The sequence below is a fragment of the Canis aureus genome, chromosome 18 (genome assembly GCF_053574225.1).
Source record: "Canis aureus isolate CA01 chromosome 18, VMU_Caureus_v.1.0, whole genome shotgun sequence".
In the NCBI taxonomy this organism is placed as follows: Eukaryota; Metazoa; Chordata; class Mammalia; order Carnivora; family Canidae; genus Canis; species Canis aureus.
The window spans coordinates 57686861-57714441 of NC_135628.1; the positions used below are offsets into that span (position 1 = coordinate 57686861).

Here is a 27581-nt window from a genome sequence, read left to right on the forward strand (position 1 = left end):
CACACTGTGTTCTCTCATCCAAAGAGCTCTCTTGTGAGCACACGTGGAAGGACCCAAGAATGAAAGAATGAGTGCATCCTCAGCACAGAAAGTGTAAGGTGAGCCTTAGGTAAAGTGTCAGGGCAGCAAATGCCCAGAATCTCAATGGTCATGAGAGATACTGAAGACAATACAATTTAGCCATATTTAGACACAGAAAGAAAAGTAAATGGGCTCACAATTGGCAGAATGATAAAGAAGGAAGGACCACTCTACTCTTCTTCTGTTTCTGTTTTAGTTAGAAAAGAGAGTGTTTTTCAGATGAAAGGATAGAAGACAAGTCATAGTAAGAAACAAGTGTGAGGAAAGCATCAGATGGCCTGTGGCTTTTTTCAAGTAGAATTCAAATAGATTATCTTAGGGTATTCAGGAAATATGCTGAATTTGAGAAAATGTAGAACATGTGAAAGATGACTTAACACCACATCACAGCATACATTCCTTTCTCAAAACAGTGAAAGCTGAAGAGATTCTTCAGTTTCTAGAGAAACTTTGGATGAAAGTTTGGCCATGATCCCAAGCACCAGCATGATTATTAGCACCCAGAAAGGAATGTGGGGAGAGGCAGGAGCCACTGTGGGTTCATAAGAGGAAAAGAATAGTGTCCTTGGTGCCCAACGACACTGATCAGGATGTATAGTGGATGAAACAGGGGCACTATGCATACATCCATAAAATTAGTAGATGGAGACCCAAGTTTTGCTGTAATCTCAATGTGGATGTTTAATTTCCAAATGAATGTGAATGTATTTTCAGTTTACCTCTTGTGTCTTATCAAACCAACATTTACCAATGTCATCTTAATTGTTTCCCTGAAAATAAAATTTGGGGCACCTTGGTGACTCAGTGGTTGCGCACCTGCCTTGGGCACAGAATGTGATCCCAGGGTCCTGGGATCGAGTTACGCATCAGGCTCCTCGTGGGGAGCCTGCTTCACCCTCTCCCTATGTCTCTGCCTCTCCCTCTCTCTCTATGTCTGTCATAAATAAATAAATAAAATCTTTAAAAAGAAAATTCTATTTAGTCCAGCAGAGAAAGATGTGAAAATTGATGAGTTACCCGCTTTTTAAAACCGAATGTCGTGATGGCTGAGCCTAAGAACAAAGGGATTATTAGGTGGTTCCTTATAAATTTCATGACTTGAAAGGGCCAGTGATCCAAATCGTGGAGCCCAGAGATTGTTACATGCTTAGTGTGCTCACACACGTGGAGTTGATTTGGAAGACAAATTCAGTATTGGGATGCCTGGGTGGCACAACTGGTTAAGCATTGGACTCTTGATTTGGGCTCAGGTCACAATCTCAGGGTGGTGAGATAGAGCCCCAAGTCAGGCTCCATGCTGGATGTGGAGCCTGCTTAAGATTCTCCCTATCTCCCTCTGCCCCCTCCCCTCCCCTATGTGCACACACATGTGCATGCACACCCTCTTTCTCTCTCTCTCTCTCTCTCTCTCTCTCTCAAAAAAAAAAAAAAAATCCAGTGTTAAGCTAAAGTCTTTTTATGTAATTGTTAAAAGCAGTTCCAAATTGAATGACCTCACTAAGAAGTCAGATTTGTGAAAGTCTACATCTTTAACCTGGGATCTCGTTGGGAAATAGTAGAGAAGCCCATAGTAGGCTTTCCTGGAAAATTGGACAGTTCATTGGTTCCGTGAAACATTGTCCAAAGGAAAGGTTGAATCTGCTTTGCTAGGGAGTCTTGGCATGTATTCCTCAAAATGAGAGCAATTTACAAATTGGTCAGTACTCAGTAAACACATTAAAAAAAAAAGATATTTGAATTCATGTGGCTAAAATAAAGAGAAAGCTGGTCACTTGTTTCCAAGTAAAGATTTATATAGACATTCTTGCCATTCATCCTCAGTCTTTAGGAGCTATGCTGTAATTTAGACATTTGGCTTTTATCCCTACTTTGGCTAGTATCTGGAGGCTGGAGTGCAATGGGAAATGGTTTGCTTGTGACCAGATTCCTTCCTCTTCAAGGGCAATGGTTTATGAATGACCTTTCCAGCAGATTTTTACAGCCAAATTTTAATAGGTAACAAAAAAAGTGGAGCTTTTCCAATTAAGGGAGCTGGGGGAAACTGAGAGACTGGAGATGGGGAGACTCGTGGCTCTACTGAGCCAGTTCTGAACATCCCGGCCTTAGAGGGTACAAGCTTCCATGAAAGGGGAGCCGAGGGATTCTTAGGGACTCTTCCTCGCACTCCATCCGGCTCCAGATGCCCTCAGGAATATCTCGTAAGTAGAAGGTTGTGTTTCTTCATCTGGACTCTGTTGGGAAAACAGAAACCATTTTAGGTATTTCAAGCAAGAGGGGATTTAATACAAGGAAATAGGTGTTTGTAAAGTGGCTTGAAAAGCTTAGGAAACAGTTGGAAGGAAGTAAAGAGCAAGGAGAGTTGCTGCCGGCTTGTCGGAAATGGGAACATAGAAGACACCAGAACTTTCTTCCACAGCCGTAAGAAGCAGCTGTCCCGGGAGCTCCCCTGGAAGCAGCTGCAATTCTCTTACTTGCCATCTGTCTGAGCATCATTCTGCCACTGCATGAGGAGGATCACGCTGTCCCCCTCTCTGCCTTCCACATCTTTTGGGAATGCCTCTTGCTGGCAGGTTCTAAACCCAAAACCCTGTTGGCAAGGAGTTGGAAAATACAGTTCCTAAGCTTCCAGGAAAGGGCTGGGGCTGAGGCCGAGTTGACAATGGACCAGAGCACACGTGTTTCCTCATCTCATTTTCTACAATAAATGTGATCCAGGGTAATATCGAGGGGAACATATTCCCCAGGAAAAATGAAACGACAGTTCTCCCCATGGTAGTAAATATAAAATACATCTTTCCAAAAGGAGCCTGGTTCATCTGCTTTAAGCCTCGATAGGAGAGCTGAACTGTCAGGGTCTTTATGTTCTTATTGAAATAATTTATAACAGCTTCTGGCTCTTTTGGTGAAAATAACAGTTTTGACCATTCCAGGTCATATGTTAAGGCTCTAGGCTCCCCGATCACTGCCCCTGTGGCTCTACAGATCCCCAATCATTGCTGCCCCCGTGGCTGTACGACTCCTCGATCACTATCCGCCTGGCTGTATGGCTCCCTGATCGCTGCCCACCTGGCTGTACGGCTCCCCAGTTGCTGCCTGCTACCACATGGATACACGCCCATCTGCGTGTCTTCTCCCCGCCTCCTTATCATGGCTTTGTCCCGGGTCGAGGAATCATCTGTGACCCTGATGGAAATGCTGATGCAGAATACAGATTTGACCTTCCAAGCCCTGTGTGAGTAAGGCGGAGACCTGATCTTTCAAAAACACAATATCCAAGCTTTGTTGGCCATCCTCTGAACTCCTAAGATAATACCTGAGTTCACTTTGCTCCAGAGCCACGCCCTACAGATCCTTTCCTTGAAAAGGAAGATCCCCGTCATCCTTCCCTCAAAATAATGTGAGGAATACTACTGTATCTCCTCTCGAGCTGCTTCTGAGTGCCATTCCTTGCTTTCCCACCAAACTCCACTTCCTTGTGCCTGCCAGAAATGCCACCTCTTTTATTGAATTGACAAAGCTGAAGACTGTCATTCTCCTAGCTTTGTAGATGAGAAGGTAAAATTTATTTTTTTTAATATTTTATTTATTTATTCATAAGAGACACAGACAGGCAGAGAGAGAAGCAGGCTCCATGCAGGGAGCAGGACATGGGACTCGATCCTGGGGCTTCAGGATCATGCCCTGGGCTGAAGGCGGTGCTAAACCACTGAGCCACCCGGGCTGTCCCGAGAAGGTGAAATTTAAGCCTGTCACTTAGAGTCCCTCCTTTTCCCATTTCCGTCCCCTGCTTTGAACATTGCCAGAATTCTGTAATGTTCTCTTCCTTCTGTGATCCCTTATTTTAAGGGCAGAACATCAGGAGTTTACACATGTAAATGTCTTACTACATTGGTTTCTTTCCATCTGTTAGATGCCTGAACAACTAAGCCCACAGCTCTCTGGTGTTGCAAGATGTTTTAATGAGTATGAAGATGAGTGTAGGAGTTCTCGTCTTCTGGGGTTCCCAGCAAGGGTCCAGCAATAGTAACTGAGATTTACTGAGCACTTACTATGTGCCTTGTGTTATTCTAGACACTTTTTGTTGTTCCCTATACAGAGCCTACAATGACCCTCTGAGGCTAAAGCTCTTATCACTCCAGTTCAAGGTCCTTGCAGTTTTGCCCAAGGTTATTCAGTTATTACGTGGTCAAATCAGAATTTAACCACCATTTTCTGAGCCTGCACTTGTTCAATCCAAGAGAAATGTTGTTCTATAACAGTAGAAAAATGGGATTCATAGTTACTGTGAGAACACCCATGTCCTTTCACTTAGAGCAAGAAAGTTACTTAGATTTCAAGTGAGGTAATATGTATCCTCCAATTATACGATCACTTGGTAGGTAAATGACTGCTTCTCTACCTAGCTTACCCTTAAATGACATAAAAACAGATTATGAAACTTTTGATATTTAGAACAGTTGATTCTGGATGCATGGTTAATTATTCTAGGGATTTATGGCAAAGCTAGAATGAGTATGAGAACAGCATTCATGTGTTACTAACGTATAAAGACAGAAGTACGGCTGTATATTATTAACCTTCACAAGGCATTAGTCCATATGTGTGTGGCACTAGCTCATCCATTTAGCCTGAAGAGGCAGTATCTGACCTGAGCGAAAGAAAAGGGAGGTACTGAGTTAACTGTTCTCTTTACTGCATGCTGGAGAAGTGGCCACACTTGTCCTCGCCAAGTACAAATTTCTCCTGGCAAGATTTACACCTGCAAATCCCGCGCTGTGTGTAAGCAGGTTGATTCTCTCTGTATTTCTTATTTCTAACCTGCTTCAGAGGGAGCCGTCACCAGCTACACAGCCGGTCTTGGTGATGGTCTGTGTGCTTGGTGGCAGGGTCAGAGAAGAAGTCCACCATCTATGTCTTGTCATCAGAGTGGTAGGAGCAGAGTGGCCAGTGCTTCTAGGATTCTACCTGTTTTGTTCTGCAAAACACGTTCACTGTCTAAAGCTAGTCTCATTGTTCCAAAACTTACTTAAAGCTGTAGATTGAGGAGAGGGATCCTGGGGTTTTGCTATTTATTCATTCAGTACATTATTATTGAATACATAATAGTAGTAGTAGTTGTTGGAATGCCTTGTGGTAAGAACTTGTGTGTTAAACAAGTTCTAAGCCTTTGTGTTATTTCTCACTGAATCATCAGACTCTGTGAGGTAGGTATGATGATCCTCCCTTTCTAAGTGATATAGAGATAAAAGTGAGAGTTGTGCCTACTCTAGGTCAGGTCAAGTCCAAATTTATGAATGATGCAGCTGCCCGGAGAGGAAAGTCATGAAACAAAAGTCACACGCAAGAGAGACTCCATAGAAGTCTTGCAGGTTAACTCCATGTGGGCCACTTGTTTGTTTGTGGGGCACTTGTATGTCCTGTTGGGAAGGGTGCTTTATTTCTGTTTGGTTCAGATTCACCATTTGTAAATAGACCTAATGTTTCTAATTTACACAGTGAACGAGCCATCCCAAAGGCTCTTTGGAAGATTTACAAATGCTGAAGCTGGAGGGATCCTGTTGACACATGAATAAATGTCATCTCTTTGCCACATAATATTTTCGCCTCTTAAATTCTCTTGAAACTTAAATCTGTGTCGCTTATTCACGTAAAATATCTGGCTAAGTATTTGTTAACACCTTAAGATGCTTTTTGATGCAGGGTTTTACAGAAACACAAAAGGCTTACAAAGTCTACGGAAATCTAATAGAGTCCCACAATAGTGCCTTTCAGCACAAGGACAGGAGCTGTTCATTAGCTTTTCCTCCATTTCTCTTTCATATCTGGCAGGAGCTGAATTGGCCACACCACATGCCTTTTTAGTAGATGATTAGGTTTTTACCAGGCCTCGGGGAGGATTATTTGGAATAAAGGAAAAATCAATCTTAATACTTCCCCCCAGGACCAAAGGGGACTAAGGTCTGGACTGTCACTCAAAAGGTGTAAAAACCAGGGTGTCTGTGCTGGTTTGCATTGTCTGGAAGTCAAATCTACAGCTAACAGCCTTGGAGGACCTGGGGCTTGCTCAGGCTTGTTACCATCAAGCACTATTTCGTGAGTAACTGGATGTGATCTTCCCTCGACAAAACTGCAGTGTGTAGTTTATCCTGTTGGCTTAGAATTGGCCTCTTATCCTGTGGTAGCCTAAGGGAACAACTGTCCTTTTTTTTTTTTTTATCTTGGTTCTTATTTTTGTTTTGCCCTTGACAATGAGCCTTACACAGATCTCCCTTGTTTTCCCTGTATGGGTCAATATTTGGAATAATTCTTCCGTTTCACTCATTGCCTTTCTGGGCGTTCAGTTTCTTACCCTGCAACAGAATAATGTTCCAAGCTAATAAGCTATTTGGAAGACATTAGGTTAAAGGCACTGTGGTGATAAAATGAAAAGAAAAAGACACAAAATTCTGTGATTTGTCCCAAACCTGCAGATTAAATGCAACAGGCATTACCTCTGAATGTAAGGAAGAGCTAGGCTGGGAGAGATGCCTGGAAGAGTAAGTTATGGCTTTTGTTCTCACGGATCTCACAAGCTACCAGGGATTCTCTGCAGCATGAGGTGAGCTGTGCTAAGACTGGAAAAGGAAGAAGGAGGCCTCGTGTTACTGGAGTTCAAAGGATGGCCCTAGCTTTGTGGCAGGCACTGTGAGAGAGGCTATGCTCCCCATTTGGTCCTCACAACAACTCTCTGAGAAGACATCTGAGGAACAGGAGGCTGACAGTTGTTAAGAACTGTGCTCTAAAGGTAATAAAAAGTGAGAGGATAAATTCTATTCCTCTGGGAAGCAGCAGGAAAGAGCCTGCGTTCACAGCAATGAAAATCACTCTTAAGCAGCATCCTTAAACTGAGTTCTTTATAAAAGTTTAATCTTTGGTCTTTATTTATTTATTGCCGTATAATAAATAACACATTCTTAATGTTATTGAACATCTGTGTCATTGGGCTGGACAGTGAGTGGGACAAGCATACTTTTCTTCCCAAAGCATTACCACCTGCAGCTAGGGTGATAATGTGTCTTATAAGACACATTAGACATTTAGGACATTTAGTGGGGGGAGAGAGACAGGTGAGAAGGAGATGTTCCAAAGAATGCAAAGTTATGTTGCCCATAAGTCCATGACTGACAAGGGAAAAGGTATAACATGTGCTCATTTAAGAAACAAATGGCAGCACAGAAAAGAAAGTAGGTCTTTGCCTCCTATACCCACTGGGAACATTTTTTTTTTTGACATAAATATATTATCAATTAGTAATTAGGCCCTAAAAAAGCAAACATAAATAAGACACGTTCACTTTGTACTCCAGTTATTCCATTTTTAATTTCTTTTGTCCTTCCTGGTAATGTATTTCTTCCATTTTTAACCACCCCATTAAAAAAAAAAAAATCTCTTCCATTTGTCCTTCTTCCTGTAAAAGTAGACAAAAGAGAGCTAGCTTCCTTCCAGAAGCAGCGGTGAGAAGGCTTGGCATTCTTGCCACACGGCTAACAGCTATAAAAGGATGCACTGGTTGGGTGTTAGACCTCATAGAGTAGGCTCTGTTTCCAGAGCTGGCTATACCTATGCCTGTACAAGGTCTCATCTGAATAATGTCCCCCATATGCCCGCATTCTTTGCCATTGTAATTCTGTAGGTCAAAGAACAATCTGAGTCAGCATTCTGGTTTTCAAAATCAATTGATTTTACTAGTTCAAACCAAAAATTTCTAGGGAAATCTGGACTGAAAAGAACTAGGTAACATTTAAGGACAGAAGAACCACTGCTTCTGAAATAGAAAGCAAAATGAACAGAACCTACCAAGCATGTTTCATGTATGAGGCCAGTCCTTATATAGAAATGTAGCAACAGAACTTCACTAGATTCAGGATTGTTTGGCAGATGGGAAGGAGTGACAAAATAAATGACTTGCTAACAGTGCCGAAAGGTAGGACTGCTGGCAGAGAATAGTGAGGGGTTAAAAAATATGTCTCCGGTAAAAGAAAGAATGATCAAAAAGAGTCACCATAAAACATTAGTTTGGAGTAATTGACTTAGATCAGAAGGAAAGGACATCTCTGTCTTAAGAAAATTCAAATTCGGGGAACCTGGGTGGCTCAGTCAGTTAAGCATCTGCCTTTGGCTCAGGTAATGATCCCAGGGCCCTGGGATCAAGACCCACGTTGGGCTCCCCATTCAGCAGGGGAGTCTGCCTCTCCCTCTCCTTCTGCCTGCCAGTCTGCCTACTTGTGCATGCACGTGCGAGCATGCTCTCTCTCTCTCCCTCTGTCAATCAAATAAAATTCTTCTTTAAAAAATCAAATTTGATGCTAGAAAGACAGTAGAGCCTTGAGAATATGAAGATAACCTCTGCTTCCAGAAACCAGTCAGTTTCATAAACAGATAAGTGATTTTTTTAATGGACACTTATAAAGTGACTACTGTGTACAAAGTACTGGGGCCGGGGTGGTTAGCTTGTATAGGTTTGCAAAAAATTCAAGGGCATTAATAAAAGGTAGGGATGGCGGAACAGAGACATTGAGAAGACCAAGGACAGAGCTAGCTGGCGTCAAAGTTCCAACTTGGAACCGCAGCATTAGAGTGTTTGACACCCTTAAATCCTCAGTGTTGGGCTTGATAGTAGCACATCCCTCGGGCATGTAAGGAGAGGGAAGAGTTAGGTGGAGACTCCCCCTTTGACTCTCCAAGCCCCTTGAGTTATTAATGTCATAGGCCTAGTCAGCATTCCTATTTTTATTTTTTAAAAATGTCAGCCAGGTAACAACGTCAAAGAATCTCAGAATTATTTACAGAACCTACTAACACACTGCTCTGGGAGTTAGAAGGATGCTATTACCACAATTTTCTATATAGGAAAACTGAAGATTGGAAATTAGATAAATTTATTCCAGGTTCAAGCAGACATCATCATGTGGTGTCTGTCATTTCTCTGTACAGATAGCAAGAAGAGTCAGAAATAATGGTTGTACCAAAATTTTTTCTAAAATTTTCAAGTGAGAAAAATCTCATGGGATCTTTCTTCATTGTCTTCTTTCCATCTTCGAAGAAATTTGAATTCACAGAGTTAACCTTTCTTTTTCTTCCATGATAACCAGCTTCCTCTTCTCAATGCATCATGTTGATGACAGCTGATACCAGTCAGTCTAAGCTGATATTGTAACAATTTTAGATAATATTGCAGATGCACAAGGACATCCTCAGATGAATCAATTAAAAAAGTCACAGTAAGTTACCATTGAAAGTGTGGCAGCTGCACCCTTGAAAACAGATGCTCTTCTGGGTCTGAATGAGTCCAATTTTGACTAATTTTAAGACTTAAACACATTTCAGTCTGGTTAATATTAGGATGTGGAACCACTTGAGACACCCTAATGTCCTAGGCTGATTGCTTCTCCATGACAGTATGTTGGCTTTCCTTGAAAGTTACTGGTTATTTGATATGCCAGGGATTTTGTGTCAGTAAAAAGAGAGGACCCTCAAGGCTTGGCTGCCACAAGGTGGACTCATGAAATTAAAGTGACTTCTTAAGGCAACACAATTTATAAGGAAAGTGCTTGGGCTGTAGGGATTGACCAGAATTCCTTTTAGACTGTACTTCTGCAGGATACCTGAATAGCCCAAGAAACCAGCTACCGTGAACTACTTCCATATCTCCACTCTGTCCCCAGAATATGCTCAAGAAACTGAGGAAAGAGTTAACAATTGTTGGATGACAAGTTGTGCCTTCTCTTCCCTGATTTTCACCAATCTGTTACTATGTGAATGATTTGTCCTGTCATGTTGGTCAATTAAATCATTTGTTCTGTTCATTAAAAAAAAAAAATTGATTGAGCTCCTGTAATGCCTCCAACAGATATAGATAGATATATAGATAATCTGTGCCCTGTAGGAAGACATACTGATAAACAGATAATGTCAATGGAATATGGTAACTACTGAGAATTATGTGGAAAAACAAAACAAAACAGAAAACCCCAGAGGAGTCAATGACCCTGGCTGGAGAATCAGACAATGGTTTCTGAATCAGAAAGTATAAACAGTGTAGAAAGAGTATTAAGAACCATCCAAGGTATAGAATTCTGAAAGAGCAGGATATGTTTAGGGAACCTGCTTTAAAAAGGTGTCAGATTAAAGGGCCAGGAAGGCAAGGGGCCGAGGTCAGAAAGGAAAGAGAAAATGGTGAAAAACAGAGAAAAACCGAAGTGTTAGAAACCAAAAATCATGGTTTTGCGAAGGAGCAATCAGGCCTTGGTAAGAACCTTGGACTTCAGCATATAAGCAGCAGGAAACACTGATGTTATTATTACAAAAAATTAACAAAGTCTCATCTGTGTTCTAGAAAAATTACTCTCCTTCTCTAACTCATTTAATGAGCTAAGTATGGAGGATTGAATTAAGGTAGGGGCAAGACAGGAGGCTTATTCTTGCAGTAGTTCATGGAAGAGAGTAGGGCCAAACCAAGAAAGTCGCAGCGGATACAGAAAAGATAAAACATATTAGGAGGCATTTAGGAAATGAAATTGGCAGAAATTAGTCTTTGCTGGGGAGAGTGAGGGAGAGGAGAGGCTCAGAAATTACTCTCAAGTCTGCAGCTGAGATTCCTAGATTGCTACACCACTGACGCACAGGGAATTCGGGATAAAGAACAGATGCTGAAGATAGATAATGGGTTTAGTTGTGAACACACTGCATTTGAGATGCCTGTGGGGTGTACAGCTAAGGCTAGCTTGCACACAGTTGATCAAATGAAGTTTAGGAGTCCTAAGTCCCCGGATAATAGCAAAACCCATGAAAATGGATGAGCTCACTCAGAGAGAACATATAGAATGACAAATAAGGGAAACCGGTAGAGGAAATAATCCTGGAAACACCGGCACTTTGGGGTGGGCTAAAGGAAGAGGATCCAGGGAAGGAAATGATGAAGACAATGGCAGAGAGGTAGAAGGACACCCAGAGGAGTAAGTTGCCATCTAAGCCGAAAGAAAACAGAATTTTAAGAGGGAAATGGCCAGTCACGTTGAACATAGCACAGAGCCTTTCTGAGATTAGTACTACTGTAATGCACCCAATGGATTTGGCGGTTAGTATATCATGGGTGATGATCAGAATAATGATGTAATCAGGACGTGAAGGCAGAAGGATTATGGCGTGTGGGAGAGTAAATAGAAGGCAAGACCACAGAGAAAGCAAGTGTTGACAAGTCCTTTGAAGCCTTAATGAGAATCTGAGGTCCTTAAGAGAGGAGGGACAAGAGAGTAGGAAGTACAGCTGAAAAGGAAAAGGAGCTAGAGAAGCACTAGCGAAGGATAGCCAAGGGACACTGAAGGCATTTTCAAGATTCAAATCCAGAAAATTTCAGTGGCAACAATGCATACTTTCGTTTCCCTGTCAAAAGATGAGTTGCCAAATTAGCCAGAGTTAGATCAAGTTGCTGCCGAAGAATCTACTTAAAAGGCCACTGGGCAGATGGTGAAACGTGGGGTTCTCTAGCTACAAGCAAGGCTGGAAATACAAACATTTAGCTTTCTGGAGTCTGTGCCAGAGCGAGCAAGGAAGAATTGGAAGTAAGTGTGGGTTCACCTAACAAGCAGTGTCTGCCCTGGAGAGCAAGCTTCAGCATCCTCACTGACCAGTCAGTACAGAAAGCCACCGTTACAGTGACACAACTAGAGTCTCAAAAACACCTGCTTTTATGCAGTGGTTTTTTTTTGTTGTTGTTGTTTGTTTTGTTTTTATGATAGTCACACACACACACAGAGAGAGAGAGAGAGAGAGGCAGAGACACAGGCAGAGGGAGAAGCAGGCTCCATGCACCGGGAGCCCGACGTGGGATTCGATCCCGGGTCTCCAGGATCGCGCCCTGGGCCAAAGGCAGGCGCCAAACCACTGCACCACCCAGGGATCCCTATGCAGTGGTTCTAAGAGCAACAGGATATTATGAATGATCTGATGTGACCCATCCCCTAGTATTAGCAAAATAACTCGAAGTGTGTCTCTTAATAAAATGATCAAGTGCTAATTATTTTTAAAGTCCATTGGAAGTGGGCTTTGCGGATATGAAGCGCAATCCCTGAAGTATACAACCGCGGAGCCTCTAACAGGGTGTGTGTGCATGTGTGTGTCCAGTAACCTCCTACCTCCACTGCATCCCAAGCCAATTCTGTCAGCAGTTCTTTTTTGGTAGATTTTCATTTGACATTTAGGAGAGAGTTCACTGTTTTGTGTTGTATTTGTTTGCCATGCTTACCATGTTTTTGCTCAGTATACTCCTTCTTGTTAAGAAAACTTTGTAAATCTCAATAAGCCCTTAGGAATTAACAGGCCGGCTTCTCCGTAGAACTCTGGGCATGATTTTTCATAGTGCTTTACTAAAATGTTTTTGTGGTAGATTGCAGTCGAGCAAAATATACAATGTGTTGCTTTTCTAAGCTACTTTTGCCTCACTCATTCCAAGTTTTACCTTGACTGTTTGTCTTCCATTAATTAACTGCTTGGATTTTTTTTTTTTTTAACTTTCATGGTGGAATTTGTCCAGAATGTCTTTGATAGAGTTTAGGAGATTAGTATAACTTTTGACCTGAAGCCATGAGCCTGATCTCTTCGGGCTCTGATTTCTGCCCCTTATCATTGGCACATAAAGAGCTCTCAAACCCCAGTTAGGGTCATTCAACAGCAGAGTCCAGGGACTCAAAAGCCCTAACATGCTTTCAAGTATTAGAATGGTGGTACTTAAGAGTTGCCTTCGGGCAGCCCCGGTGGCTCTGGTTTAGCTCCGCCTTCAGCCCAGGGCGTGATCCTGGAGTCCCAGGATCGGGTCCCACGTCGGGCTCCCTGCGTGGAGCCTGCTTGCTTCTCCCTCTGCCTGTGTCTCTGCCTCTCCCTCTCTCTCTCTCCTCTCTGTGTATTCTCATGAATAAATAAATAAAATCTTTAAAAAAAAAAAAAGTTGCTTTCATCCAGCCTGCCAAATGAAAACATTATGAAGGCAGTGATCTTGCCTTGCAGTCGTCCAACTTGGGCAATGTTACCCTTAGAGAGGGGGCAGGTTACTGAGCATCCTGAATAATGCCAAAGCTGGTGGTAATCTTAAATCTACGTCATTACATTTTATTCTTTCTTACGGATCAGTTCCCTTGGCCCGAATTTGTTTGGTTTTCATTTAATCTTTGCCATAATATCTTAATTTATTAAAGTCTGGTTTTCCAGAGGAGAAACTTGGCCTTATGAGGCTGGACTGTCTTTCTGGGCTGTTCTCTGGGCTTAGCAAAGTCCAGAAACAGATGCAGCTCTGAAAGGCCTGTGGCTATAGAACCTGCCACAGCCACACGTGACTCTCTGCCCTGTATGGTGACCTCCTCCCGAGTTAGTGATGCTTTTCCAGATCTCATATCCCCTAAGTGCCCTCCCTCCAAAAGATACTGCATCCTCTGACAGAAGAATTCTCAGGTGGAAAAGCAAAAAATACTGATAATGGAATTTCAAGATGGAATTATCTTTTAAGTACCTTGTCACTATAATTAAGCTTAAAACTCATAACCTGGACAAATCACACGCCAAAGAATAATAATAATTGCTTGTTATTTGTATTAATATTAAATGAGGTTGATATGCTATCTTTCTGTGTGTTTTAGCCACATTAACCCATTTAATGCTCCTCAAAACCACATGTTGTAGGTAATAGTACTCTGTTTTACGGTGAGAAACTAAGACATAATTTAAGTATTTCACTCTTGGTACCTACTAAGTAGGTAGTGAAGACAGGATTCAAAGCCAGTTTTGGAAACTGTAGAGTAGCAAAAGAACTTTTGAATGAAATTGCCAAACTAATTGTTGGTGATCTTTGAGAAATTATGGGGAACTGGATATGCAACAGAGGCCTAGACATAAATATAGTTCACACTTTTGCTGTTCAGTATCTTCCTGAAGAAGTCTAAGTGCCTTAAATATTTTATCAATTACTTGATGGAGATACAGAAAGTAGTTTTATCAAATTTTCCAAAAAGACCTTTTGGGGCTTTTAGCTGACTATAATCTCTCTATGAGTTAAAGTAGAATATGGCACACTTCCTACTCCACCCCACCCCAAGATTTCAGGCTTCTGTGCAAGCAGCATAGCATCTAGAACAAGGGAGCTGATAATTCTGTCCAGACAGGACACACCTACTCTGTATTATTTATTATGTTTGGTCCTGAGAGCTACATTTCAAGGGAGATCTAGAACAATTGGAATATTTTTGTTGGCAAATTATGAGAATTGTAAAATAATTCACTCTGACTATATGAAGAATAGCTGAAAAACCGGGGATAACTAGCTTGGGAAAAGCAAGACTTCAAGGAAGCCAAAAGACATGGTATCTTTAATACCTGAAGTGCTAACACATGTGAGAATGAATGTGAAGTTGGTAGAATCAGAGCCAATGATTAGAAATTAATGGCAACAGATACGGCTAAATGTAGATGGCCACGTCTTTCAGAGATGGAGTAGGCTGCCTTAAAAATTATTAAGTTCTCTTTCACAAACATTTGTGTGAATATGCAACCAGAAGCATAGCAGCCACTTGAAGTTGTACAAGTGACACAAGCCTAGACCACGTGGTTGGGCCAGATGACTACTAAGGCCACTTTCCATCTCTGAGATGCTGTTCTATTAACCTATGCATTGATTGAAGGCAATCAGTGTTGAATCAAGTACAGAAATAGTCTATTGTGTCTTGGACATCTAATGCTGCCAACACCAGCATTAGCCAAATTGGCAAAAACATGATGAGCAACAGAGTAAGATATCATTTCAAGCAGATCTATAGGTATCTGGTGCAGTGACTGATATTTTCTTCTCCTTCTTTCAGTGTTGTCTCCTGCTCAAGAGAGCCATATGAACATGGATCTTCCTCCAGTGTCAGAGCAGATCATGCAGACTCTGAGTGAACTTGCCAAATCCTTCCAGGATATGGCTGACCGCTGCTTGCTGGTCCTACATCTGGAAGTCAGGTATGACACAGCCAAGCACAAGACTGCAGTTTAAATGTATCATGGGTCATATATCACTTGCTTTTTCCTAGAAAGTGTCACCATAACTTATCATTGATGCCCTTTTTTTTACTGACTGTGATTTTTAGTGTTAATCACCATGAAAGTTTGGATTCATGTGCTGTATCGGAAATATGGTGATACAGAGTTTGCCTGGCCTGTGACATCAGAATGATCTGGATTTGAATGTCTCTACCAGCTACTAAGCCATCTTAAGTCAGTTAATCACCTTTACTAATCCTGCTTTCTTTTTTTTTTTTTTTTAAGATTTCATTTATTCATTTGAGAGAGAGAAAAAGAGCATAAGCAGAGGAGAGTGGCAGGAGCAGGCTCCCCGCTAAGCAGAGAGCCCGACATGGGACTCAATCCCAGGGCTCGGGATCATAACCTGAGCCAAAGGCAGACGCTTAGCTGACTGAGCCACTCAGGCACCCCAGTAACCTTGTTTTCTTATTGTAAAAGTAAAACAGTAATTCCTAACTTACAGACTTTGTAAATGAAATAATAATTAGTACAATGCTTGCCACAAAATAAATGCTCAAAATGTGGTAACTTTATGATTATGGTGATTTTATTGTCACTGATATTTTTACTAATGTACTCTGCTGATTAGTGAAGGAGTATACAGATGCAAGAGCTATGATCCCTTCCTTCAAGAACTTACAACCCAAAAAGAAATTACATTAAATAATAATTCAGGGGGATCCCTGGGTGGCTCAGCGGTTTGGCGCCTGCCTTTGGCCCGGGGTGCAATCCTGGAGTCCTGGGATCGAGTCCCACATCAGGCTCCCAGCATGGAGCCTGCTTCTCCCTCCTCCTGTGTCTCTGCCTCTCTCTCTCATAAATAAATAAATCTTTAAAAAAAAAAAAAAAAAGAATAATTCAGGACAATAGTTTCAAAGACTCTGTATTCTTGGACTCTTGTTTTTTCCCCTGCAGTGTGGAACAAGCTAATGCTTTGGTGGCCTCTCTTATCACATCTATGGAAATGGTAGGAAGAAAAGACTGGGAAGTTTTCAATCATTTGTTCATTCAATAGACATTTACTGAGTGCCCTCTCTGTTCTAGGCAGTGTTCTAGGAATTGGGATACAGCAATGAAAAAATCACTCAAGGGCCCTGCTCTTATGGAGCTACATTCTAAGGAGAGGAAACAGGCAATGAATGAACAAAAAAGATAATTTCACATAACTACAACTAACAAAATAAAATAGCATAATGAAATCAAGCAGTGCTATCCAATAGAACTATAAAAGTGAGCTATATGTTCAAACCACATAATTAAAATTTTCTAATAGTCATTTGAAAAAGTAGATAATATAATAAATTATATTTTTCCTAACCCAGTATATCCAAAATATTATCATTTCAGCATGTAACTCATGTAAAAATTATTGATGAGCTGCATTTTTTTTCTGTACTAAGCCTTTCAAATCTGCATATTTTACACTTACAGCACATTGAAATTCAGACTGGTCACATTTCAAGTGCTTCACAGCCACACGTGGTTAGTCCTGTCATTCTGGACATTGGAGAGAGTAGCTGGGGTCGACTACGAAGGGGTATTGGCTTTTTTGGCTTTCAAGTAGTATGGCCAAAGGAAATATGACACGGTAACAGGAAGGAACCATCTGTACAAAGAATTTCTGACAGAGAGGGCAACGCCCCACGGTCCCAAGACAATCGAGCTTGGCAGGGTTGAGGAATGGAGAGGAGTGTCACTCTAGCCCTGTGAATAAGGACGTGAAGAGGAGTGGAAGGTTACATAAAGAGGCAGGCTAGGGCCTGGCCATGTGTGGTCATGAAGCCTGGCCGATTAGAGTGACCCTCAGACCAAGGAAAGTTGAGATTTCAGGGATGCCTGGGTGGCTCAGTGGTTGAGCACCTGCCCCTGGCTCAGGGCGTGATCGGCGGTCTCAGGATCGAGTCCCATATCAGGCTCCCTGCCTGGAGCCTGCTACTCCCTCTGCCTACGTCTCTGCCTTTCTCTCTGTATCTTTCATGAAAAAGAAAGAAAGAAAAAGAAAGAAAGAAAGAAAGAAAGAAAAGAAAGAAGGAAAGAAAGAGAAAGAAAGAAAGAAAGAAAGAAAGAAAGAAAGAAAGAAAAGAAGGAAGGAAGGAAGGAAGGAAGGAAGGAAGGAAGGAAAGAAAGAAAGAAAGAAAGAAAGAAAGAAAGAAAGAAAGAAAGAGAAAGAAAGAAAAAGGAAGGAAGGAAGGAAGGAAAGAAAGAAAGAAAGAAAGAAAGAAAGAAAGAAAGAAAGAAAGAAAAGAAAGAAAGAAAAAGGAAGGAAGGAAGGAAAGGAAAAGAAAAGAAAAGAAAGAAAAGAAAAGAAAAGAAGAAAAGAAAGAAAAGAAAAGAAAAGAAAAGAAAAGAAAAAAAAGAAAGAAAGTGCCTGGAGAAGACATAGAAAGATTTTAAGCAAGGGAGAGAGATTCATTCATTCATTCATTCATTTACTTTTCATTTTTTAAAGGGCACTTTAGCTTTTGTTTGGAAAAGGGATTGTAGGAAGAAATATGAATGGAAGCATAGTGACTGTTGAAACCAGGTCTGAGCACCAGGGTGGCAGACGTAGAGGTGTGAGAAGGGTTGATTTGAGATATATTTCGAAGGTAGAGCTGATGAGATGTGTCAATCAGTTGGATTCGGTGCAGGGGCCAGTGGCAGTGAAAGAAAGGACCCAAGGCAAACCACACCAGCTTTGGGGCCAGGGTAACTATGTGGGTACCAGGGCTGTTAACTGGGGTGAGAAAGTCTGAGGGAGGAGAGGAATGGGGGCATGGTGGTGGACATCAAGACTTCCATCTTGGAGATGTTCAGTGTGAGATGCTTACTAGACCTCTACGTAACAACGTCAAATAGACAGCTGGCGGATACAGACGTTTGCAACTGGAGGATCAGAAAATTCTAGATCGGAAACTGTATAGTAATACATCTGTATTACCATGAGACATTATTAAAGTTCATGTAGCATTTTGTTCTTTCATTTGGAGTCTTTACTAGATTAAGGTTTTAAAAACGTAAATAGGATTTTAGTTCATGTGTCTGGACTCCAGTTAGAACTTGGATGTCTTTCAGGTGTGCTCAGGCAAAGCATAATTGATCATGTTTTGTGGGTGTCGTTTCTTTTGTATGCCGCGTGCTTTTTTCATTCTTCATTACCTTGTCCAGTGAGTTACTTCTTAATTGCTTGTGAGCACTTTATGAGCGGAGTCAGGGAAGCAGCATTGCAGATTTGAAGTGTTTTATTACACAGCATCATTTCTGATATTTCTCACATGCAGCTGTCCAAAAAGAAAGGCTCTTCCACTATGTTTTCTGACTTGTTTCACAGTAATTTTTAGATTTGTTTTATATTTATTTACAAGCTGACAGTAAAATAAATCAGGTGGTTTCTATGAATAGATACATGCAATAGGCAGAAACAAAAACAAAAATCAGGAACATTCTGATGCCTCCATTACTTGGGTTGCACAGAAAAGCAAGGGAACATAGAATTAATTACTATCACAACTCCTAGAATTCATGCTATTGATTGTGTTGGGAACATAATGTGTTCCACATCCAGAATTAGCCTCTTGGAGTGTAGTTCATTCCGAGTGGGAGATTTTCAACACGTCAGAGTAAGTCTTTTAGATCCTTAACCTGTATTCTGCCCTTTTAATATTTGTACGTCATGACAGTACTATTCTTAATGCTGCACACACTTTGGTCATTATTTATTAACTTTACAAGAAACCATTCAGTACGATAACACCCATTGCTATATCTCTTTCAGCAATCATTTAAAAACAGATAAAGGTCATTGTAAGAATGAATAACAAAAAGCACCGAGCTTTACAGTCCCTGACACAGAATTTTCTTCCCTTGACTTTTACGAAAAGCACTAAACATGTTTATTGTTTCTAAATTAAATTCCCTCACCTTCTCATATAACATGGTTTCAACATTCAGGTTGCTTTCTTATGAATATGCTGCTCATTGTCTTTGTTCCTTTTAAAGTATGTGGAGATACAGTGAGCACTGGGTGTTATATAAGACTGATGAATCAGGGACGCCTGAGTGGCTCAGCGGTTGAGCATCTGCCTTCGGTTCAGGGTGTGATCCCAGGGTTCTGGGATCGAGTCCCACATCGGGCTCCCCGTATGGAGCCTGCTTTCTCCCTCTGCCTGTGTCTCTCATGAATAAATAAATAAAAAATTTATTAAAAAATGATGAATCACTAACCTCTACCTCTGAAACCAATAATACAGTATATGTTTTTTAATTGAATGTAAATAATTTTTTTAAAAAACAGAGCAATGGGAAACCTTAAAAATTCTTTTTAAATAAAGTATGGTAGATAAAACTAGGCAGAGACCCCCATGGATGGTTCAGGTAATAAGTATTGACATACTTCATTCTTTCCTTGTCTCAGTAACAAGCGTTTGTGTGCATGTGTGTTTATACAGTTAATAATACGATAAAACGAGTAAGGCATTTCACTGGCAGGTCAGTACATTGTACTGTGGTAACGCTAAAATAAGGAGAGTGCCAAGCACCTTCGCTATCCCAGTGGTTTACAGTGGAAGAGACTGTTGTCCCCTGGAAGGCAGGAATCAGGTGTACCACTTTTATTCTTATGGCCCCAGACCCTGGATCAGTCCTGCTACATAATAGGTGCCCGATAAAAACTTGAATGCTTCTTGAGAATTAGCTGGTTTGAAATGAAACCCAAAGTAAGCGCTTTTTGTCCAAACAAAACCTGTTGTTCTTTAAAGAAAATGAATTTAAAAAAAAAAAAAAGAAAATGAATTGATTTGGAGACTCAGTTTTCACCCAGTCATCTGCTACATGTATCTCAGAAGTATGGAGGCTGCGTGGCCAGCATCTTCCTTGTCACTATAATCTCCTAGTAGTTGTTTTGTTCCCATCCTGCCATAAAAGAGAATTAGGACTTAGGCCCTGTCATTCAGGAGCTGCTGCAATGAAGAAGTGGCTGGTTAGTACGGTGTCTGGTACTTTTACCCCAGAAGCCACTGGAATAGGAGAGAACAGATAGAATAGACAAAGAAATTAATGGGGAAAAAAATAGTGGGAAATGCTGGCAAGAAGTCCAAACAACTTCAAATGCCGAAAATTTGTCTTATTCACCAAAATATCTTTATATCCATAGCCCATATTTTTCTGTAGCATCATTAAAGTTCAAACCAGAAAGTGTTCTCAAATCCAGTAGGTTCTCTGTTGAAGGACCAATCCAAAGAGCATTGGACGTTTTACCTGTGTCACTGTAGGTCACATTTAACCAACAAGCACCCCTTTCTGCAGTTTGAAGCATAAGGCAAACAACACCCCCAAAAGATGAAAGACATGGTGCGACCATTAAAAATTGTTGAGGTTTTTTTTTTTTTTTTCTTCCTATTTGAACTTTAGGAGAGGAAAATTAAGTTGCCATTTGAGCCCAAGATGCCAGGAATGTCGCCTTTATCAGCTGATTTTTCTCACCATCAGGAGGGCTCTAAGTGGGCTCAACAGCAGCCGCCTGCCACTGTTGGGATCCAAAGTGTGCATGCACTTTCTGAAAATCACCCATCCTGCTGTGTAATCAGCAATATTTGCAGAGATCCTTAATGCCAAAGTCGTGTTAAGGTCAGCGACAACATGCCAGAACCCGAAGAAAAGAAAACACTTTTTGAATTTGACATTTGCCAGTGACTAGTTTAGTTTCTTTTTCATCTCTTGCCATTTTGGGAGAGGAAGAGGGTACCTCCAAGCAGTCTTATTTCTCTCTGGCACCACTCACTTCAGGATCTCATAAGCTCTCACCTCCAATTCCTGAGAATGTCCAAAGTCGTCTCTGTACTGTCAGCGGCTTCCCTTCTTCACCATCATTCTACCCTGTACACTGTGCTCAAGTGATCTTGCCAGAGCTCATATCTGATTATATCATTTCACCTCTTAAAATCCTCCTAAGGCTCCCTATGGCTTCTCAAATAAAGTCCACAGTCCATAGATGGCCCCCAAAGCTGATAGTCACCTGGCCCCTACCCATCTCCCCAAGCTCACCTCGTGCCTCCGTCTTCACATGTGATCTGTGTGTACTGAAAGGAACCCCTTGTCGTTCCCGAAAACTGGCCTTCGTTCATGCCATTCAAAGGCCTCATGCTTTTGTACATGGTTTTCCCATTATCTGGAGTTATGTCATCTGTAATTTACTATAAAAATACTTTAGCACTGATGGCTTGATTTTATTTTCGGCTAAGAGCTACTCAGTTTAAATTTCAACCGCAGTAGCAATCAGTCTCCCTAGTCGTGAATCCCACTCCAGGATTGGTCAGCTTTCACAATATCAGAAAGGTCACATTTCAGAGGGGGCTGCAACCAGCGCAGTTACTGGTGTCTGGATTAACACTATACACCTTGCCAATTAGCACAGGAATGCCAGTATGAATTTTTTTTGGAGAAAGGAAATTAGTCATTAATTGATGCAGCTGTTAGATGATCACCCATAATGAAAATGAGCTGGTAGTCAAGATCTTAAGATTCCCCTGCATAAGCAAGTTGTAAGAATATAGCACATCCTATACAATACAGCTCAAAATGGATCAGGGCACCTGGGTGGCTCAGTCAGTTAAGCATCTGCCTTCAACTCTGATCATGATCTCAGGGTACTGAATTGAGGCTCACGTTGGGCTCTCTGCTCAGGAGGAGTCTGCTTCTCCCTCTCCCTTTACCTCTCCCCACTACCTGCTTGTGGACGCTCTCTCAAATAAATAAATTAAATTCTAAAAGATTTTTAAAAGTGGATCATTGATCTAAATATAAAACCTGGGGATCCCTGGGTGGCTCAGCGGTTTAGCGTCTGCCTTTGGTCCAGGGCGCGATCCTGGAGTCCCGGGATCGAGTCCCACGTCAGGCTCCCGGCATGGGCCTGCTTCTCCCTCCTCCTGTGTCTCTGCCTCTCTCTCTCTGTCTATCATAAATAGATAAATCTTTAAAAATAAATAAATAAATAAATAAATAAATAAATAAATAACCTAAAACCATAAAACTTCTAAGAGAAAACTTAGGACAAAAAATTTTTGTGAGTTTATTTGGGCCAAGATGACTTATGTATGACCCAAAAACACCATCCATAAAAGAAAAAAATTATGAAGTTCATCAAAATTAAAAACCATTCTTTAAAAGACATTGCTAAGATGAAAAGGCAAGCCAAGGAGTGGGAGAAAATGTTCCCAAAATGCATATCTAATAAGGGACTTGTATCCAGAATATATAAAGAACTCTCAAAACTGAAGAAAACAAACAACCAAAAAAATATTGGGCAAGATGCACCTGGGTGGCTCAGTGGTTGAGCATCTGCCTTCAGCTCAGGGCATAATCCTGGGGTCCTGGAATCGAGTCCTGCATTGGGCTCCCTAAGGGGAGCCTGCTTCTCCCTCTGCCTCTGTCTCTGCCTCTCTCAGTGTGTCTCTCATGAATAAATAAAATCTTTAAAAAAAAGATATTGGGCAAGAATTATGAACCCAAAAGTATATGGATGGTGGATAAGCACATGAATATATGCCCACCATCAGTAGTCATCAAGAAAATGAAAATTGAAACCACAGTGAGATACAACTACATACCTGTTAGAATAAGTAAAAATAATTTTTTTTAACCCAACAAACACCCAAAGGCTTTAGCTGAAGTGAAATTTCTAACAAAGAAAAACAAATACTGCATGATATCACTTATATGCAGAATCAAAAAAAGAAGTCAAAATCATAGAAACATAGAGCAGAAAAGTAGTGGCTGGGGGTTGGAGAAACAGAGGTTGGTAAAAGTACAAACTTTTAGTATAAGATTTGAATAAGGCCTCAGAATCTAATGTAAAACATGGTGACTTTAGTTGATAACACCATATCATATAATTGAAATTTGCTAAGATGTTAAAAGTGTAGAACTTAAATGTTCTCTTTTTTTTTTTAAGGATAAATATGTGACAGACATATTAATTAACTAGATTGGGGGAATCCTTCAACAAGATGTATGTCTATCAAATCAAATCACAATGTGTGCTTAAAATGTCTTACAGTTTTGGGGCACCTGTGTGGCTCAGTCAGTTAAGTATCTAACTCTTGGCTTTGGTTCCGTGATCTCAGGATCATGAGCTCGAGCCCTGCGTGGGGCTCCACACTCAGCTTGGAGTCTGCTTGTCCCTCTCCCTCCCCCTCTGCCCTCCCCTTGCTCTTTCTGTCTCTAAAAATGAATAAACACAACCTTTAAAAAAAAATCCATAAGCTCTGGTGCATCATTGCTGGTAGGAAAGGAAAATGGCATAGCTCCTTTGGAAAACAATTTGGCTGTTTCTTATAAAGTTAAAATAATACTTACTACATGACCCAGCAGTTCCACTTCCAGCATTTACCTATGACAAATGAAAATTTATATTTACACAGAAACCTGTACACAAAGCAGCTTTATTTATAATCACCCAAAACGAGAAACACCCCAGATATCAACTGGTAACTAGGTAAACTGTAGTATTTCCCGCAGTGGGAATGTGCTCATCAGTAACAAGGAACAAACACAACATGAACAAATCACAAATGCTTTAAGCAGAGAGAAAGAAGCAGAACTCCCAAAGCTACATACTATATGATTCCATTTATATGGCACTCCGGACAAGACAAAACTCTAGGGAGCGTAAAGAGATCAGTGGTGGCCAGGTCCTTAGGGTCTGGGTAGCGCTTGATGGCAGAGGGGCTCAAGGGAATTCTGGGCATGATGATATCGTTCTGTAACTTGATTATAGTTGTGATGATACAACTGTGTGCATTTGTCAAAGCTCATAGAACTAGACACTGAAAAGGGTGAGTTTTACTGTTTACAAATTATTTCTCAATAAACCTTACTTAAAAAAAAGGAAAGATGACAGTCAAGCCTGAAGCTCCATCATTAGGAATAATGCCCAAAGCTTTTGCAGTCATTTGTCTGGAACATTTCCTGTCACCTGATGCAGACCATGAGGGTAACAGCGTTTTCACTTGAAGGTGTTCACGTCTACCTCTAGTAAGCCTCCCATGGCACGATCAAACAGCGCACCCAAAACAATAATTCGAACTTCACTGGGCTTAGAGCACAGTCTGAACTATGCCTGCCAATGGATGGAGGATTTTGTTTTCTTTTCTTTTTCTTTTCTTTTCTTTTTTTTTTTTTAAAAAAAGCCTGTGAGGTAGAATTATTTGGACTGAAACTTGCTTTTGTTACTGCTTAACACAAAAGTCACAGAGTAGCCAGTCCTTACCCATCTCAGACTTCTTGGCAGTTACCAATAACTACCAAAGAGAATCTAGGAAATGTGCATGTCAGAATGACTCAGGCTGGGCAGCCCCAGTGGCACAGCGGCTTGGCGCCGCCTGCAGCCTGGGGTGTGATCCTGGAGACACGGGATCGAGTCCCACATCGGGCTCCCTGCATGGAGCCTGCCTCTCCCTCTGCCTGTGTCTCTTCCCTGCCTCTCTGTGTGTCTCTCATGAATAAATAAATAAAATCTTAAAAAAAAAAAAAAAAAAGAATGACTCAGGCCATGCCAACATAGGAGTGCCCTCCTTCCTCAAGCTCATTCAGATCATCTTGTTTACTTAGGTATCACCTCCTGTTGCAAACCCTTCCTGACACCCCATGGCAGATGTCCATGGCACACTGACACATGTGCTTCAGATTGAGACACTTCTGAAAAGAAGAGGCCTTCTTTGGGGTTTTTGTATTGGGTTGTTTTTTGTTGCTGTTTGGTTGGGTTTTCTTTTTTAAAGATTGTATTAATTTATTCATGAGAGATACAGAGAAAGGCAGAGACATAGGAAGAGGGAGAAGCAGGCTCCCTGTGGGGAGCCTGATGTGGCACTCAGTCCCAGGACCCCAGGATCACAGCCTGAGCCAAAGGCAGATGCTCAACTACTGAGCCACCCAAGTGCCCCTATTTGGTTGGGATGTTTTGGTCTGCCCCAGGAGGCTGTGGAGTCTTTTAGGGCACAAATCATGTCTCACGTTCCCAAGTGCGAACACAATTTTATTCTTAAATAGATAAGTAAATTTATTTTAGTGTTTTGCTTAAGTAACAGGCTAATTGTAATAAGAGTGATGATAGCCAACACTTCCAGTGCACTTGCTCTATGCCAGGCCTATGCCATATGCTTGGTACTCAGTAGCTCCTCAGAGCACCTTATGAGGTAAGTGTTGTTGTCATCCCAGGTGCACAGATAAGGAAACCAAGACATAAAGGAAGTGATGCGCCTGAAGTCACACAGCTAGTAAATGTTGGAATTGGGAATTGAAACCAAAGTAGTATCATTCCAAGGCCAACTCTTTAGAGCTCTGTGACCTGTGCCTCTCAGTTTTGCTACAGCAATATCTTTTAAAAGATAGAATGCTTTTCACATTATGCATAAATCCCAGTCTTTGAAAGGAGTTTTAGAGCTCATTGACTGCTCAGCCCAATGTTTGGATTAATAAGCAAGTGAGGATCACAGAAACTGACTGGCTCCAGATCACTCACTTACTCGTTAGATGGCTTTCTAGTGAACAAGCAGAGGAGTGCATAAATATTTACAGGGCCACTGCTGCCTTAAATATTTGAGTATTCTGTCCCAAAAAATTATTGTTTTCATCAGGAAAATATATTGCTAACTGCTCTCTCCATCTTTGCCTTTTTTAGGGTTCACTGTTTCCACTATCTCATCCCCCTTGCAAAGGAGGGGAACTATGCCATCGTTGCTAATGTGGAAAGTATGGATTATGACCCTCTGGTGGTCAAGCTCAACAAAGACATCAGTGCCATTGAAGAGGCCATGAGTGCCAGCCTTCAGCAGCACAAGTTCCAATATATATTTGAAGGTCAGACCCTGCCTCTGTCCCTAGGATTTGAGGAGGAAGGAAGGGTGAAGGTCTTTTTGTTTTTTCTATACTATTGAAGTTCAAAACTTGTAGTTGTTTGGGTTTGGGTTTGGTTTGGTTTTTCCTTTTTGAATTAAAGCTGCAATATCTAGTCTCTCTCTGTATAGCTAGGTAGACAACAATATGGCTGCCATCTGCTCCTGGTTGGGAAGATTTAATCCAACATAAGGCAGATGGCAGCCTGGCTGCCTCCCTGACATACCACTCGTGAGAGTTGTGTAAATACATAGAGTGGACCATGAGTTAGTTCAGGAGGAGCTCATAAAAGAAAACGAAGCACACATAAAATGAGAAGATTCTAAAAAAGCTCTCATTGACTAAAATTATCAGCAGAAATGAAAGTTTTCTCTCAAAGAACATGCTATTGTCTGAAAAGAACAGAAACCTCTGATCAGCAGAGATTTTAGGAAGTCTATATCCATAAATGCCTTGGGGCAGGCAGGCAAGGAAGAGTATGAAAGCAAGTTCCATGTAATGGCATTCAGCTTCAACATTTTGAAATATGTGATGCCAGCCAAATCATTTTTCATGCCGAATTCCTCCCATGGGAAGGACTTTAAGGACTTCAAACTATATTCCCTTCCTTCTTCTTCTGGTTTGTTTATATGTAGGCCTGGGTGCCAAAGGTACCTATGGTGTCTCTCAGAATTAAGCCAATGTTATTTAAAAACAATTAAGAAGTTTCTTTGTGCAAAAGATTATAGAACCTGGGGGTAAGAAAGAAATGCTTGGCAATTGCTTGCTTTAAGAATCAGTTATGTCCCCCAAAATGCAGACCAAAAAAATAAGAAATCCTATTTTCCCACTAAATGATGCCATAAAGATGCATTCTGAAAGGAACTATCCCTAAAAGACTTCAGCCAAAAAGAATTCGTGATTAAAAGGTAAGCTATTCTCTCCATGGCACTGAGAATCTGGAAGCAGTCCTCTGGAGCTGGCAGCTCTGTTGCCCCCCTGAGAAGTCACTCCTCGCTCACTACAGTTGCCTCCTTGCTCTTGACTGTGGCTCTTCCAAGCCCTGTAGTATCAACATTCACAGTTCCTAGACTTACCTTCTCATTTGCCCAGACATTTCTTAACCTCTCATTCTGATGAGTAGCAATTCTCTTCTTGAAATACGGGTGTAACACTCTGACTTAGAAGAGAGGGGAGGAAATAATGCATTGAAGACTTTCTGTGTAAAAACCTCTAGGTATTTATCTGTGATACTACTTTCTAAATTCAAAGGCATAATACTGAATTTGCCAAGGAGTGTGGAATGGGGGTAACAGAGTCTCAGGCTTCTTTGGCGTGGCGGAAAGGAGTATTTTATCACAGATATTATTTGAAGTTGCTAGTGCATAGTGATCATTTAAAGCAGACAACTTCTACTGGGTTTTATTTTTAATTATTATTATTATAATTTATTATATACATGTACTTACATTTTGTGGGAGGAAGGGAAAACCAAATGGATCGTTGTATTTTCACATGTTCTTCTCTGCTTCCAGAACCTCCTTACAGAAAAAAGAAGAGTTTCC

At 41.1% G+C, this 27581-nt stretch overlaps 1 protein-coding gene and 1 long non-coding RNA gene across 4 annotated transcripts in view; one reads left to right on the top strand and one right to left on the bottom strand.

Moving 5' to 3' along the window:
• The window catches only part of EXOC4 (exocyst complex component 4), a 747424-nt gene that overhangs the window by 664215 nt on the left and 55628 nt on the right, over nt 1-27581 (top strand). For all 3 annotated transcript variants that reach the window (XM_077857384.1, XM_077857385.1, XM_077857386.1), the window contains exons 15-16: nt 14964-15105; nt 25823-26001. In XM_077857384.1, coding sequence (XP_077713510.1) covers nt 14964-15105; nt 25823-26001 — 321 coding nt within the window. The remainder of the gene's footprint in view (nt 1-14963; nt 15106-25822; nt 26002-27581) is intronic.
• Nucleotides 1987-27559, bottom strand: LOC144289132 (uncharacterized). Its single transcript, XR_013357168.1, has 3 exons — nt 27486-27559; nt 23500-23533; nt 1987-2312 (listed from the first exon to the last, which is right to left on the bottom strand). It is a non-coding gene; the product is annotated as an uncharacterized LOC144289132 (long non-coding RNA).